Source organism: Kryptolebias marmoratus, linkage group LG15 (assembly GCF_001649575.2).
Source record: "Kryptolebias marmoratus isolate JLee-2015 linkage group LG15, ASM164957v2, whole genome shotgun sequence".
Classification (NCBI taxonomy): Eukaryota; Metazoa; Chordata; class Actinopteri; order Cyprinodontiformes; family Rivulidae; genus Kryptolebias; species Kryptolebias marmoratus.
This window is the reverse complement of record NC_051444.1, coordinates 31,583,857-31,601,294: the sequence shown is the minus strand read 5'-3', so window position 1 is coordinate 31,601,294 and position 17,438 is coordinate 31,583,857. Positions and strand designations below refer to the sequence as shown.

At 38.8% G+C, this 17,438-nt stretch overlaps 1 protein-coding gene across 2 annotated transcripts in view; it reads right to left on the bottom strand.

Moving 5' to 3' along the window:
- The window catches only part of LOC108247988 (transient receptor potential cation channel subfamily M member 1-like), a 101,507-nt gene extending 84,733 nt beyond the window's left edge, over window positions 1-16,774 (bottom strand). The window contains exons 1-8 of one of the 2 annotated variants that reach the window (XM_037980005.1): window positions 16,422-16,774; window positions 8,047-8,123; window positions 3,935-4,127; window positions 3,648-3,861; window positions 2,183-2,307; window positions 1,381-1,558; window positions 303-477; window positions 94-217 (exon numbers count right to left, since the gene is read on the bottom strand). In XM_037980005.1, the coding sequence (XP_037835933.1) occupies window positions 94-217; window positions 303-477; window positions 1,381-1,558; window positions 2,183-2,307; window positions 3,648-3,861; window positions 3,935-4,127; window positions 8,047-8,123; window positions 16,422-16,505 (1,170 nt within the window). In that variant the 5' untranslated portion in view covers window positions 16,506-16,774. The remainder of the gene's footprint in view (window positions 1-93; window positions 218-302; window positions 478-1,380; window positions 1,559-2,182; window positions 2,308-3,647; window positions 3,862-3,934; window positions 4,128-8,046; window positions 8,124-16,421) is intronic. The other variant, XM_037980006.1, reaches the window with a different exon arrangement.
- Between the last annotated feature and the right edge of the window lie 664 nt (window positions 16,775-17,438).

Sequence of the window (17,438 nt, the reverse complement as noted above, 5' to 3'; positions counted from 1 at the left end):
GCAGGATGAGTTCTGAATGAAAAGCAGGTTTATTGATGCTTTGATGGAAATGACAGTGACTGAGCATGAACTTTTCCTGCTCATCTGACCTACCAAAGCCTTCTTCTTCATGCACTCCACCACCATGAGGAAGATCTGCTGTGCCTGACTGCGGTTGTAGTTGAAGGTTTTCTGAATGGTAACCAGCAGTTGGTCTTTGACACTCTCATTCACCTGCCTGCAGAGCAGAAACAGAATTGTGAAGACAACAACAAACATACTGAGGCCAGTCATCTGTGGAGATAACTGAGACGTATTCTGACCCGTCCTCCTTGCAGTATCTGTGAGCGAAGGAAATGATGTCAGACGCTCGGCCGCTGCCATCACAGACCACAACCGGGACTGGAGGTTCCTCCTTTAGACTCTCCAGTACTATGGAGATGACATTAGGACCCCCCTCCAGGATTAGACACACCACAGGGACCCCCTGACCCAGACCTGTGGACAGACACAGGTCCAGTCAGAATGACCTACAACATGTTGATGGGCCAGAATATTTGTGAATATTGAGATTGTGATGGTGATAGGAATCCAAAACTGAACATTTTAAAACAGAACAAGGCACGAAGGGAACAAATTAAATTTAAGGCCTGGAATTCTTTGAAAGAATACATATTGCCCACCACTTTAATTGTCAGAGTTTTAAACTAAGATCACCTTATGTTAAGAGTTATGGCTGTTTTGGTCAAACCTTGAACATTATGAAGTATGTTACATGAGTTTGTAATCTGTTAAAGCTCAGACTATATGTTGAGAATGCCTCTCAGCTACTACCAAATCAAATTTTAGCTCAATATCTGTAAAACTGACTGTGTTAAGGTCATTCTTGTTGTTTTTTTTTAAATAGATAAGATGTAGTGGCCATCTTGAATCAAACTGACTAAAAAAAAACAGTTTTTCTGGTTTGAGGTCTAATGGTAGTTTTTTATTTTATTGGCTCATCTTTCTGTTGGTTTAACTATTTAAGGTGGTTTTATGTGTTTGGGTTTTCATGGTGGGTTTGATGGTTCAGGTGTTTGTTGGGTTAGGTTTCTGTGGTAGTTTGGATGACTATGATGGTTCGAGTGTCTATTGGATAAGATTTTTATCATAGTTTGAACGGTTTTCTTTGATAGGTTCTGGTTGTTGTCTGGTTTTTCTGGTTCCTTGGGGATTGAAGTGAGCGGTGACGGCTGAGCCTCCCTTTGCTGTCCCTGCCTTACAGACAGCTCCAGGCATAGGATGACAAAGGGAAACCCACAGGTCACATGATTGGTCACATGAGTTGATGAGCTTCAAGAATGAGTGGGGGGTGGGGTAATATTAACATCATCTGGTGTTTAGTTAGGTCATATGACTCACGAGTGTTGATCTTCTGCAGAGAAATGTGTTTCTCCAGCTGCCGGCGGAGGCGGACCTCAGCCCCGTATTTGCTGGTGGTCCCGTTGTCAGATAGAATGAAGTGGGAGTGGCTGCTGTTCAGGACTGCTAGCTTGCTGAGCGGGTTGGACATGGTCTGATAGGGCCTGGTCACCTGAAACTCAACAGTGTGATCAAATTAGACGTGAGTTGTCACAATAACTTGGTAATGATTTATATACGGCTACTTTTAGAAGTAATTTTCAATGAAAGAATTTTATTTTAGGCTCAGTCTGTTACAAGACAAGCAACCTTTATCAAAAACTCATTTACTGCCTCTAAAAACAAATTTAATCATGTGGTCAGGGATTTTTAAGTGTAGAATACTTTTAGTATCTGATACTAATTTTATATTTTAGTGCTGTATAAATGTAAGTTGTTTTAAAACTAGTTTATTTTGTAGTAGACTGTGTAATGGTAAATGGTCCACACTTAAATATTGCCATTTAAACCCCTCCAAGTTCTGCAAAGCACTTTACCATGTTTCTCACAAACGTCTTCATAAACACTCATACAGGGCTTTTTCTGTTATATATTTTACACACCATATGCAACCCCTGACCTTTATATGAAATATTAGCTTCTACACATATTATACTTTCTTGTTCCTATGTGCTGTTTTAATTTTGAACTTGTTTTTAAAAAGTCTTTTTATTTTTTTTTATTATATCTCTTGAGATATATTTTTCTGAAGAGCTGATGTTCTTTTTTATATCAGCCTGGTTCAGTGTCTTTTTTGTCTTACATCTGTCCCAATCAAGTCCTCTTTGTTCTCAACAATCCCCCATGGTGCAATGCCAATAGCACAGACTTTTCCTCTGGACTTGGATGAATGGTCTTTGAGAGCATCTCCAACATGCCGGATAACTCCTAAAAGACCACAAAGAGAGACAGGATCAGAAATCACAAACCAGTTTGTACTTTGAATCCATGATAATCTGACAACATTCAATATACCAGTGGAGAAGTGTGCCATCCCTACAAAGTTTTGAGACAAAATTGGATGCACTTGAGGTGGAAATGATTTTTAGCTCTCTGGCCATACTTGCATTTTGATGTTCTAGGGAAACCTAATGAACAACCACACAGCCTACTGACATCCCTACACAGACAGCTCACACCATTACACTCAAACAGACCAGTTAGTTGTTTTTTTTTAAACATGTCCAGCTTTCATCAGTTAGAAAAGCAAATCAGACCAAGCCTAAGACCATGATATATGAATTGCAACATGTAGAACAAATTAAAGATATATCTTTAACTATCATTCAACAGGTGTGTATGTATGGGACCAAAGTGGAAACAGAGCGATTCAACACATCGTAAAGGGCTCTGGGTCACTTTATTTCTTAGCCATGTAGCCCAGGTGGGCACAAAGGGAGTCATGACCAGACGGTTGGAAGATTGGAAAGTCTTGGTGCAAAGTGACCAGAAATACAGAAGGACAAAATAGCAAGGGATCCATCTGCCACTCCACCCTACCATCACTGGTGAGCAAGGCTCCAAGATATTTGAACTCTCCATTTGAGGCAGAGACTCACCTCCAACCTAGAAATAGCATTTCGTATTTATCCAGTTTAGAACCATGGCCCCAGATTTACAGGGGCTGACTCTCATCCCAACTTTGAATCACCCTGTGCACACTGATGGTCATGACCTGAAGACACCAAAATAACCACATCATCTGCAAAAAGCAGAGATGAGACCTTGAGGTTACCCAACCAGTCACCCTCCTCTCTATGACCGTGCCTTGATATCCTGTCTGTGAAGATCACAAATAGAATCAAAGAGGACTGGAGAATCAAGCTCCAATGATCCACTTAGCAACTTCGGAAGAGTGAAGATCTGGTTCACTGTTCCACGACCAGGATGAAAATCCCACTGCTCCTCTTAAACCTGAGGTTCAATGATTGGCATTACATGACATTTAGTTAGCATTCAGCCGCATTTAACTGAATAAATTCACTTAAGTTTGTTTTAAAACAGATTTATCTCTCCTTACTCTAATAGGTTCAGTAGATTTAATATAAAACCTAAAACTCACAGTGACAAATGTTTTTCATAAAACTTTTGAATTGTTTTGTTTTTCTCAGCTTGTTAAATTTAATTTGTGACAGCTAAAAGTTTCAGTTTTTACACTGGATTTATAGATAAGCACTTGTCATGGTTTAATTATCTGTGATATATGTGGGGGGAGCTGAGTGTGATACCTGTACTGACTCCTCCCGTGAAGATCCAGGCTCCGGTGGTGACGGCAGCTTTGATGAGTCCTTTACCAAAGACTTGCTTCAGTTTGGGGGAAAGATCAAAGTTCTGCAGGCCTCCATGGACAGAGATGAGCAGTGTTGGGAGCTCAAGCTGCCACTCCTTCACCATTAGATGGAGCAGGGTATCTGGCTTTGAGTCATAGGAGACCCTGATGTACTGCAGAAAGGGACAGGGGGTCAGTGAGACAACTTACATGAATGTCCTGATGAAAAAGTCTCCACTCTGGTACCATCGCCTTGTTGACATGTCCTCCTCCCTGGAACTCCAGGACTCCATAGGCATCAGTCGGGGATGTTTGGGTGTGTTTGAGAGCACTCCATTTCTCCGTGGGTTGGACCTCCAGCTGAACCAGTGGGGCCCCTTCCCCTTTGGCCCCCAGAGGGATGGCAGTATGCTGAGTCACCAGTTGACCACAACTGCACCTTATCAACAACAGCACGGGAGGGGGGTGTCACTGTGGCCCAGTCCCAATACTCGCACTACACCCTATGCCCCTCTATGAAGTGTGTACTCAGTCAAAGTGCACAAAGGGTTCATGTGTGCAGGTTACAAGCACACAAAAATTGAAGAATTGGGACTGTACAGGTTACATCATTGACTTGCGCCTCTGGGCCGTAACTGTGACATCCAACAGGGGTGGACCGGTTGCTGTTTTGGCATTTTAAGAAGGTACAGTGTAATTTTAAAGGTACAGTATAGGTATTTTTGCTTTCCAAAGTCATTACAGGAGATATTTGGCTGTTCAAATGTGTTTTGTTATGACTTGTTGAATACGGAGCACAGTTTGATAGTATTCACAACTGTACATCAAAGTGAAACAAGAATTATTTCAATACTATATATTTAAAAACTGCTTTTTTTGTGATAGACAGCTTGCTCGGTCACCACTGCCATATTTCTGCCGTTTGATTCAAAACCCTTTCATTATCAATAAAGATAATAATAATTTTAAAATTCAAACCATCACATGCAGCAATGAATTGTGGGTAAATACTTCTCCAAAATCCGCCTGAATGCAGGCTTAGCTGAAGGCTGGATGTAGTACACAAAGGGGTCGGGGCTAAAGATCACGCCGGAGAATTGGGACTACCCACTCAAACATTTCAGCATGAACGCGCATTTGAAGGACACAAGGGTGGAACGAAGGTGGAAGTGCGAGTATTGGGACCGGGCCTGTATCAACCATGTTAGAATAACTTTACTGTGAAACTGAACAAAGTTAGTGGAAGCATCATGTGGTTTTTGTTAGAAAAACAAATGTCTATTTAAATATTAAATCTGCCAAATACAACAAACCTTTGCAGCTGATTTATTTTATATCTTCATTATCGCAAACTGCTGAAAGACAATGGTGGGCAATAATGTTTTTGCCCTTGTCTGTGTGTGTTTGTTACCAAAATATCTCATGAACCACTGAACATATTTTAATGAAACTATCAGAAAATATTAATTGAGTGAATAACTGTAACTGATTAACTTTTGTATTAATATCAATTTAAGAGTTTAAGTTAACTGACTCTAAAAACCACAAAAGTACCTATAATTCAGTCAATTTTATAGATATTAACATAGAATTTATGTGGTATTAGATCAGAGTCATTCACAATGCATACTGAGTCTTGCATGATATCACAAATAATGGATATTTTCAAGATTTGATCAAAACGGCTACAATTTTATCATTTTTCATCATAAGATGATCTTAGTGTAAACCTAAAGGTGGTGGGTAATATGCATTACTTCAAAGAATGCTAGGCTTTTAATTTCATTTGACTGGTCAGAAACTCAGCTGCTTTTGGTAAGAAAAATGACTAAACTGCTCCTTTTGTTTGACAGTAAAACGATACTTCCTGATGGCTTACTGCTGCTTACTGCTGACAGCTGTTGAGTCACATGACTGTAATCATTAGAGATGACTGAGACCATGTGAGCTGCTGCTCAATCAGCTGACAGCATTACTCAGATTAAATGAAGAACAGTAACTGTGTTGTTTCATATAAACATCAGGTGATACAGTTAAAAGATCTGCAGCAGTCAGGAAAAAAACAGATGGAAATCAGACTCCTTATATCAGTCATATCAACACAGAATCTTTTAAAAACCTGAAGGAGACAAACTCTAAAGACAATTAAAGCCCTAGCATTCCTATAAGAAATGCATATCACTCACTTTTATGTCAGAGATTTAAGGTGCCGCTGGTGACTATTTGACAAACAGCATTTATGAGGGACTCTCCAAAATGTCTTGAAATGTCTCTCAAGGTTCTCAATTTCCTTGTTTGAGTTGCAAAGGCTCAGAGTTTTGTCCCAACATGTTCAAAAAAGTTGTATGACAAATTTTCTCTCAAAATAGTCACAGAGTGGGTGTGGGCATCTCAGACCCATCATGGATACCTTCAGAGGAGCTCTCCTTTCACACAAAATATGTCCAGGACTGAAACCCATACTGATGATAAATACTTATTATTAAAGAACTACTCCATATCTGCCTATCTTCAATTCTAAAGTGTACTCCAGTAGATTAAATCATGGACATGAGGGTAGCTGCCAAGTTGGGTAAAAAACAGACCAAGGTGGTTAAAAGTAGGCAACAACAACAACAACAAAAAGCCAAAAATGCAGTTTTGCAACCTGTGGACACAAAAATAGGCCATGATTTTAAAAAAAAAATTCTTATTTTCTGCTATAAATGCGCTGGTTGCTAGTTAAAATATTCAAGTTCAGTGCAAATGCAACAGAAAATACACCTTTTTTATTTGTATGAAACTCTGAGTCTCCAACAGTCAAAGCCCAATAAGATACTTCCTTTAGACTAAGATCATGTTATATGAAGAGATGATGAGTCATAGTGTCATGAGCGGCGGAGACGGAGGCAAACCCAGAGAGCAGACTCATTCTTGAAAACTAAAAGAAAGTAATTTATTAAAACGAAAACAAAAGGCTGACGGGGCAGCGAAACAAAAACTACAAACCAGGAACACAGGAAGACACAGAACAAGAACTAATGAACAATGAACAATGATCAGACGGAGTGGTGGAGGAAATGACCAGGTTTTAAAACACAGAGGATAATGAAGTTAGTGGAAACAGGTGAAAGATAATAATTGCTGACAGGTGGAGATGGGCGTGGCAGGTAAACAGATGAGTGAGTGACTGAGGAGGCATGAATGGTGACAGGAAACAAACTCAGACACAAGAGACAAAGACAGAAAGAACCCAAACCAAACTAATAAGATAACAGAATAAAATAAACAATAAACACCAGCTGAAACAAAAAGATAACCAACTGGAAACCAAAAACCCAAATCCCGACACATAGCCATTTTATCAAACTTTGAAAATTAAGGTGTATGGAATCTCATGTGATATCATGAAATGTCACACTCAAAGTATGCATTATGAATGTTGCTCAGCTACTACCACACCAAATTTTACCTCAATATCTGTTAAACTGACTGAATTAATTATTTTTAAGTTGCCGAAGGTTGATTAGCTGTGCTGGCCATTTTCAATTGGATTTACTGCAAAAGTTAGTTGTCAGTTGTAGAATGACCTTCAGAGATTATATTCTGAAAGTTTCAATAAAATCTGTCCAGTAGCTCATGAGATATTTTGCTACCAGACAAACAGCAACAGTTAATGATAAAGTTGAAAGCAAAAGTCTTTTGCAATGAGTAGCACTTGAAATATATGTTGTGTATGACCTTCAGCTACAACTTCAAAAAAGGTTAAAAAACAAAAACAACTGGACTTCTATTCTGTAGTTGAAGATGTTTCGCTTCTCATCCGAGGAGCTTTCTCAATTCAGAAATAGAGAGTGTGGAGTTGAGCTTTTAAAGCTGAGATGTGATGTAAGCTGGATAGCTTACATCACATCTCAGAATAGCTATACATATTGGATAGCTATACATCACATCTCAGCACTTGTTTTTGTTTTTTTACCTTTTTTGAATTTTACCATGGCCTGGATGACTGAGAATCTACACCAGCATACTTCAGCTACAACCACACCAAATCTGAGCACAATCTTTGTAAAATTGGCAAAATTACTGTATAGCCATATTTGTGTTTTCTAGGGGTTAGTTGGCTGTAGCAATCATTTTGATTGGGTTAATTCTAAAAGGAAATCAGTTGAAGATGTGCATCCACTGATTATTTCATTGGATTTTCTAAATCCCAACAAACACACCACTGTACAGATGTTTCTGTACAAACACATTTGTGCTGAATGCTGTAATTTTCTCTAAAATCCTTTTTGCTTTTTCATGTTGTCAAACATTGCCCAGTAAATAGTCTGTGTCACAGTGAGATGAACGAGATATGGTTGTAGAGGTGTGTTTACCTGCTGGCGTCTTTGCTGGGAATAATCTGGATACATTCTCTCCTCAGGAACGTTCTCTCGATCCATGCTCTGTGAAGCTGCAACACAAAATATCAGCAAGCATCAGGAAACTGCAGCTTCAGACTTATCACACATTGTAGATAGCTCTTTAAATAACTAGAGTTTGGAGAAAGAGTCTATTTCTGACAGGACTAATAAACTAACGGCTAGTGGTTGTTCTGGCAGAAATAATGTTCCTTCAAAAAGTGTCCTAGGCTGCACAGGAAGTGTTGAAGCTAACTGCTGCTGTTCCTAGTTGTGCCTGTGGTTGGTTGTGGTAAAGGTGTTTTTCAATAAACAGAGTTAGAAAGTGGGTTCAGTAGTACTGATGTGATGAGAAGCAGCTCTGACTGTAGATGTCTGGATTGTAGCTAAAAACCCCAACTGCTCCTGCTGGAGCAGATCTGGCTAATTTCTGAGAGGGTGAAGTTTTCCAAATGTTTATGCACTAAATCCTTTTATCCCCTGGTAATCCTGCTGCTGCACAGAGAAACACACGGAACTCTCTTTTAAATTTTTGTTTCCTGTGTTTTTAATCCATTCAGGTCTTAATAACTGCTTGTTATTGTGTTGTTGTATGTCTGCACTCTGGCAAATCCTGCACTCCAGATGATGGAGGATTAATGTCTGAGTGTCACATGAGTGGCAGTTTTATTGTCTTTTTCCAAGGGAATGATGGCGCTCCATCATCATCATCATCCCCACCCTTCTGATGGGAGGATCTGGGAGCAGTGATGGTGCTTCACAAGTAACTACAGTAACACAACAAAGTGAACATGAGCCCCAGCAGCCTATAGCTCAGACATGAGGTTCATAAGTTGAACTGCACCATACAAACAACATTTAGTTGTTATGTTTACTTTCAGTAGGATTTTTCTGTGAAATTCACCTTCTGCTTCTCTGTTTTCATACAGACAGCTACTGAACTATATTATGTCTAAACACTGAAGACAAAAACTGAACATTTATTAAAGGTCCAAATGCATCAGCACCGAAGCACCTTTATTGTTATTATTTGTCTGTGATTTTTCTGTTTCCATCACAACTTTCAGTTTGCCACTCTATCCACAACTTTGGAAAAACTCATTAAAACATGCTGCTCAATCATGAATAATGAGCTGTGACTTTTGGTAGTGGTGCATCAGGGATGACAAAATTCACAAAAAAAAGTGAACTTTTCTCACATAGACAGCAAAGGGATTCACCTGAAGCGAATGGTGAAGCCCAGCTCTGTTTGGAGCTCTGCAGCTCAGACAGACTTCACAGAAACATCTTTCAAAGTTTAAACAGGTCACAGAAAGTTGTTTTTTACATGACTGAACTGGCAGTTTCAAATATTTAACTATTTTTACACAATCACAGTTTAAGTTTGATGATTTTAGCAGATTTTACTGCAAAATGGTTAACGTAGTGTGATGATGTCACACATTTGCACTTTTTAAAAATTTGTCTAAACCTTTCAAATGATTTTAAACAAATTTTCTGTTTTTACAATTTTTTACACTTCTACAGTTTATACATCAAAACGTAGGTACTTATGTCTTCATTCACACCGGGTGTCTCTCTGCTATAGGACTGATGGTTTTCTTCCAAATCCCTCCAGAGGTAAGAGTGCACACACCCAAACTTTCATTGACTTTAGAATTTTGTGTTTAAAAGTGGAAGTGATGTTTTTTTTTTTTTAAACTGGTTGTAACTCCTACACAAAACATAGTAGAAACATAAAAAAACATGTAAAGAGCTGACACTTCTGACACATAGATTTCAGGATATTTTTTCAGTCCAAGTTATAGTTTTCACACAGCCTTACTTTCTATTCTGATTTTCTGTCTGCCTGTCTTATTAAACATGCTGTCAATATGTCAGCCTAAATTATTAAAGTCTTTACTTCCTGTTGCATTTTGGAGAAAAAGGATGATTTAGTTGGAGTTTCAGGCAGGAGCTGCACTGGTACTCTTCAACATTTCTTCAGAGGTTTTATGTTTTATTTACAGTTTGGTCTAATTATATAAAAAAGAAAATGGTCTTATTGCATTATTTTTGTTTTTAGGAAGCAACATAAATCATTTGTATAAAAAATCTTGAACCTTTTGAGACAGAGACAAAAAAAAATCAGATTTCATGGTTTTATGACAAAGATGTTGATCTTTTATAGTTATCCAAATGGTTCTTTGTTTGTTTGTTTGTTTTTGTTTGTTTTGACATAGGCACCAGCTCCCTGCAACCTTGAAAAAAAAGTGGGTAAAGAAAATGGATGGATTGATGTTTTTGTTTTAAATACATCCTTGTAGAAAGGAGCAAAGATTATTCAGTTTGAATTAAAACAGTTTTTTATTTATTTCATTGTACAATTTTAATTTTTTTTCCATATGGCAGCAGTTTAGCTCAGCAGCAAGACATTCTGACATACAATCTATGTAAAAAGAGGAACTATAACACATTACCAAAACAATAAAGGCTTTAAAAAAAATCTGATTATTTGCGTCTCATCAAATGGTCAATTCAGAGCATTTACAAGCAGAAAAATGTATAAAATTAACTTTTTTTTGTCTTATGTCTGTATCAGTCCGATTAGGGTGCTTTTTGGGTTTGATCCCATCAGAAGGACTAGTTTCTTTATTCAGTCTGATTTTAGAGATTCTTTTCATCCAGCCTTTGGTCCTAAACACATTTCAAACAGGAACAAACTGAATACATTAACCTGAAGTAAAAACACAGGATTAAAGATGAGATCAAACTAGAAAATGTTTGCAGAAATGTTGAAGAGTAACCATGCAACTTTATGCTTGAAACTCCAACTTTCATCAATTCTCTTATCTAAAGCCCAGTAGAAGTTTGTGACTTCCTGTTGTAAAAATCTAAGACGATAAAGTTTTGACATTTTGATGAATGACGTGTAGAAGAGTAAGGAAAACTAAACTCAAAAGAAATGTTTAAGCTGTTAATACAGTATTTTATGAAGGAGATATGACAAGTTAAAAAGAAGATTTTCAGGTTTTGAAGAGACAAAATTCTGAGCTCAGATCCAGTGTAAGTCAATGCGAGTTTGGGTGTGCACACTCTGACCTCTGTGACATGGGAGAAAACCATAAAGGCACTATCTCACTGGGCTATGACTGTTGCAGACTGTTGGTGACCAACATTTGTGAGATTGTCTCCAAAATGTTGTTTTGTGGGGGTTCTCAGTTTCCTTGTACTAGTCTTAGAGACTTATAGTCCTGTTGCTTGAAAGTTGAGCATGTTTAGAAAATTTGCGCAACAAGTTTTTCCTTAAAATAGTTGCAGAGTTGTGAGCATCTCAAATGAATCTCAAGAGCACCAGAGCAGTGTTTTATTACCTGTAGAGAAGCTCTCCTCTCCTTGTTCTGAGTGAACAAAGACAAAAATATTAGCGTTTTGATGGAATATGTAAGAAGTGTAAAGATTGCAGAAAAAAAGAAAAAATCATTTGGATCATCAGTTGGAAATTTCAGATCTTTCAAAGTGTAGACTGTGACATCATCACACTCTAATTTAAACATTCTGTGGTAAAAATCCCCAACATCAATCTGTGAATGCTTAAAAACTGTTAAAGATATTAAAACACCAGTTCAATCATGTAAAGTCCAAGTTCCTGTTACCCATTTGTTGTTGTTCTTTCAGCTGCTCCGTTCTTCAGGGGTTGCCATATTAAGCAAACTTGTGTTTAGTCAGTCTGAGCTGCAGAGCTCCAAACAGGGCTGGCTTTCACCACTCAGTTCAACTGAATCCCATTGAGGTCTACGGGGGATTTTTTTCAAATTTATTTCTGTGAATTACATTTGTGTTGTACAAAGTACTGTTACCAAAAGTCTCAGCACACTATTCCAGATCGACCCCCATGTTTATATGTGTTTTTATATGGGCTTTTCAAAAGCTGTGGGAAAAAGAAATTAAGAGAGAAATAAAGCATCCTGGGTGAATAGTATAAAGAGCCTGTTCACATTTATCGCTAATTTCCGTCTTTAGCTATCCAATTGCAATTGGACACCACTAAATACAGGAAGAGCAGTGTGGTTTTCGTCCTGGTCGTGGAACACTGGATCAGCTCTATACCCTCAGCAGGGTCCTTGAGGGTGCATGGGAGTTCGCCCAACCAGTCTACATGTGGTTTGTGGACTTGGAGAAGGCATTTGACTGTGTCCCTCGGGGAATCCTGTGGGGGGCACTCCAGGAGTATGGGGTACCGGGCCCTTTGATACAGGCTGTTAGGTCCCTATATGACCAGTGTCAGAGCTTAGCTCCAAATCCGAGGCCATGGTCTTGAGACGGAAAAGGGTAGAGTGCCTTCTCCAGGTCGAGGAAGATGTCCTGCCCCAGGTGGAGGACTTTTGTTCACAAATGAGGGAAAAATGGAGCGGCAGATTGATAGGCGGATTGGTGCAGCATCTGCGGTGAAGCGGGCACTTGACTGGTCTGTCGTTGTGAAGAGAGAGCTGAGTCAAAAGGTGAAACTCTCGATTTACTGGTCGATCTCCTGCCTCCTGGACGCCTCCCTGGTGATGTGTTCCGGGCACGTCCCACCAGGAGGAGGCCCAGAGGAAGATCCAGAACACGCCGGAGGGACTATGTGTCTCGGCTGGCCTGGGAACGCCTTGGGATTCCCCCGAAGGAGCTGGCCCAAGTGGCTGGGGCAAGGGAAGTCTGGGTTTCCCTGCTTAGGCTGCTACCCCCACGACCTGACCCCGGATAAGTGGAAGAAGATGGATGGATGAATGGATAAATACAGGTGTCAGTTATCTTAATGTCATCGTTCAGCTGTGGAGGAGTTTTAGAGGTTAAAATCTTCAATCTTTGCTCTGACACTGAACCCTGTGAAGTCCCTGAAGTCTTTTTGTCAGAGACCAAAAAGAATGAAAGTTTTATTTACAGAAAACGTCAAGAGATTTGCCTGAGAATTCCTCCTTTTTAATAAAAGTACTTCTCATTTAATTAGATTACGTAATACTGTATCAGACACACTTTACTACCAGATAATACTATTCACAACTGAGTTCATTGTACTTCAGCAGTAGTTTTCATTATATGAGTACTTTCTCCACAGCTGAATGACCCTTAGAGACTGAGGAGAGTCTGTTGTTTCAGATTTTGTTCTGAACTGCAGAAAGATGTGACAATTCCTTGTTGTTGTTTTGGGAGGAAAATCTTGATATGTCTGTCAAATTTGTTGTTTTGTTTTCAAGCAGAAAAAAAAATCCAGCAACAATGAACAGGGTCAGCTAACAAGGGCAGAGGATTTGGAATATTAGAGTTTTAAGTGAGATTAGGAGGATGAGGAACTACTTGTTTGCATAATGAGCTGTTGTGTTACTGGGTTTGTTCTGATCCAGGAAACGGCCTTCAGCTCAGAATCAATCAGAGAGAGAACAGAAGCCAGACACAGATAAGCCAGAAAAGCCCACCAAAATAATTTCAATTTGATTCAAATTAGTTATGGCGTTATGGTTGGTATTTCCCCTTGTCTTATCTGATCCTTTTTAAAAGAACATTTGAATTTCACTTTACAGTAATGGACTACAGAGTATATAAGAGTGAGTTTTGTTATACTGGGTGTTTATCTTTTTTATTTTTTTTTTATATATCAGTTAAAACTTCAATGTGTACGTCACTTGACAATCTTGCTCTTTGAAAAAGAAGGTAATCAGTCAGAGGAAGCTATGTCCTTCAGAGGTAGACACCTTTCTAATTACCAAGGTTAGTTAGAAAATGGTGTTTTATCAACTGGGAAGACTTTTATTTACCCTGAAAACAAGGTAGTATTTCACTCGGCTGCAATTGTTGGATACTAGTTGGTGACTAAAAATTCCAAGAAAACTGTGAGAAAATTTTACATTGCAATTCTGAGTGTTTGTGACAAGCTGGTTGTGCAGTTGTTTTTTGTATGGCTAGTTTTTTTTTTTTAATTACAGCTTATTTTGGTGGGCACACCTTGCATAATTGTATTCTAGCCATTGCACATTATTATGTTGCTCACAGTGTACCCACCTTGGCAGCCATGTTTATGATTTAATCTACTGGAGTACACTTTGGAAATAAAGATAGGCAGATTTGGACCCGTTTTAATAATTATTATTTCCCAAATGGTGAGGTTTTAGACCTGGACATGTTTTGTCGGAGAAACACACCTGTGTAATTGTTAAAATAGAGCTTAAGTGCTCTTGAGACAAGTTTGGAGACCTCTATGAATAAATTATTTTGACAGAAAATTGGTTGTGCAGATTTTTGAAAATGTTCAAAATTCAAACCATAAAATGAAGAGGCTCAGCAACTCACATGATGAAATTGAGAACCTCTGTGAATGTTTCTAGACATTCTGGAGACTCCCACAGAAATCCATTTTACCAACTAGTCACAGCTAGTGTGATACACAGACACAAACCTTCACAAAGTTAAAACTGTACATTCATTTTTATTAGAAGAGAACAAAAGTAGTACAGCTAGACTGAGTCCTAGATCTGGTAAAGACTTGTATCCGTCAGGAACTGTGAATTATTCAGTTGTTTTTTTTAACTTCTGTATTTGATTTTCTTGTGATCTTTGTGTTTAGTTATTCCCTGTGTGTAATGTGATGTGTTCTTGTGTAATTCTGCTACCTGTGCCCTCTGGGTTCCCTGTGCCACTATTTACTCTCCCTCAGTTCATCTCCTCCTGATTTTTCTTTTAACCCGTCAGCCTGTCACTTTCATCTTCACCTGTCCCTCCTTTGTAATCAGTCACCTGTTCCCAACTACTTCATCAATTCTGCCTTTATATTCAGTCTCAGGTCACGTTCTCATCACTGGTTTTGTTGGTCTTGCCACAAATAGTGTTTTTTTTTATCTCTTGAGTCTGCCTGCAGTCCATGTTCTACGCTACAACTTGTCAGTATCCCTATAACTCTCTACAGAGATGACTTCATCCATCCATTTTCTTTACCCACTTCTCCATTCTGGGTAGCAGGGAGCTGGTGCCTATCCCCAGCAGTCACTGTGCGACAGGTGGGGGACACCGCCTGGCCACATTGCAGGGCCACACTCTCACTCACACCTAGGGACAACTTTAGAGTCATCAATTAACCGGAGTAGCCAGAGTAAACCCACATGTGCACAGGGAGAACATGCAAACTCCACCCAGAAAGCGATCCTGCAACCTTCTTGCTGGGAGGCAACAGCTCTAACCACTATGCCACTGTGCCACCTCATGACTTCAAAAGATTTTTTTATAAATAAAATTACTTCATTTAGAGAGAAAACTCTCACCATCCTTTCCACTATTCCCACTGGTTCCTTATCAAATAAAGCAACTTAAAAAGTGTCACTAGAACCTGGTTTGTGTTGGGACTGCTTTTATTGTGTTGAACTTTCTGACTTGTAAAAAAAAAAAAAAGAAGAAAGTATTCCCTGAAAGACTGCATATTGCCCACTACTTCATACTGAAGTTTTAAATAAAGATATTATGTGATATGTTGGCACATAAAGTATGTGTTAGGGATGACTCTCAGCTACTACCATACCAAATCTTAGCTCAATACAAGTAAAATTAACTAAGTTTTAGGTTTTGATTTGTGTTGGTTAAGGTTGATTAGTTGTAGTGACCATCTTGAATAGAGTTGACTCTGAAAGTTTAGATTGGATTTATTAAAATCCATCTAGCGATTCATGAGATATTTGCTAACGGACAGGCAAAATAAATGAATAAATAATACAATTACATGATTGTCCGCTGCCCTGAAAGGGATAGCATCCCAGATGCTGGAATTTAACATTCTGAGAGAGAATAAGTCATCTTTGCCTCTCTGTTACTACTCACCCTGAAAGTATTAAAGTCCTTGTACCTGAACATTTTCAGAGGATTGTTTTAAACTCTGTTTAAAATCATTCAAACAAAAAAGCTCCTAAAGTAAAGGGATTGTGTTGTGTTGACACACAACAGACAACTTAAATTTTATTCCCTTTGTTCCCCACAGCTGCAGTTTGTTCTCATTTATTTAGTAGAATCAGTGAAAAATACCAAAGACAACACATTTTGACAAACAGGAAATAGGATTTAAGCTCCAACATTCCCAGTGAGCTGTTAGCTGAAAACAGAACATGACTGACTGAAGGATATAGCACAGACACTCAAACATTCAGACACAACTCACTTCTGAGAGGATGCTTTTAGATCTGTCAAAAACACCTCTGATCTGCAGGGTTCATGATCAGGATGCTGGTCAGATGGATCAGCATCTGTTCAACATCTACTTCAACAGACCTCAGAGATCCGCTAATGTTTCTACAGACTGATAGACTCCTGAATGAAGCTGGGACTCAGAGGTCTCAGGTGAGCCTGAATCTTACCCTTTGTGATCCAGAAGATGTGCTGCGTTTGATGGACGAACGTTTCACTGATCCATTAGTGCCTCTCCTCCCTTTGCCATCCATGATGGTGAAGTTCAGATGTCCTCCTGCTTCATCCTTGTATCTCCTCTGTCTCTGCTGTTCTCTTGTTGGTTCTGCTGTCCACTTTGGTCTGTGATATGTTCAGGTGTGTCTGCTGTTCTGTCCTCTCCAGTCTGTGGTGTGTTCAGCCGTTTCTTTGGGAGGTGGAGACACTGTCTGCCTGTTATAATCAGGATTAGTAGATGCAGCAAAGGGTGGGCCTTTTAATGGATGCAGATTTCATAAACAATGATTGAAGACAAATCTTCTTTAAAGTTTAAACAAATTTCAGCAGACAGAAGTCTATCTTGTTTAGCTCCACTTTGCGTTTTTTTTTTACAGGTGTGCAAAGTTTAGGAAAAAAAAAAAATCAGATGTTTATCTTGTTGTAGGTAACAGCTCCATCTACTGGCATCAAAACAAACAGGAACAACCTTACACGCTTCTCCTTTCTGGGCCATGGGGAGTTGATGTCTATCTCCCAAACAGGAACATGAGGAGAAAAAGTGCTTTTTTTATTTGTGTTTTTCTGTCAGTTTAAACTGGGAACAATTTTTTTGTAAGTAAAAAAAGCACAAACACTTTCAGAGATCATACAACACACAAACCAACACAGAAACATCAATTTAAACTTCTCTTATATTAAGGATGTGGGTTTCCTGTAAAGTTGAGTCAGCAGAGAAAGAAACTGCTGGATAAAGCAGGTTAACTTTCACAGAGACAGGTGGAGGGAATCAGCTAATGCTATCCGGTAAATGCTTCAGTAAGTGTTCTTATAGAAGCACAGATGTTTGTTTTCATGTTGACACTACAGTGTTTTAAAAGATTAAAACATAATTCTGAGCAGTAATCCAGTAAAACACACAAATTAAACCTGGCTCACTAAAAGTTTGACATGATTCAAATCCTAAACATGATTCAATCCTAAATATATAA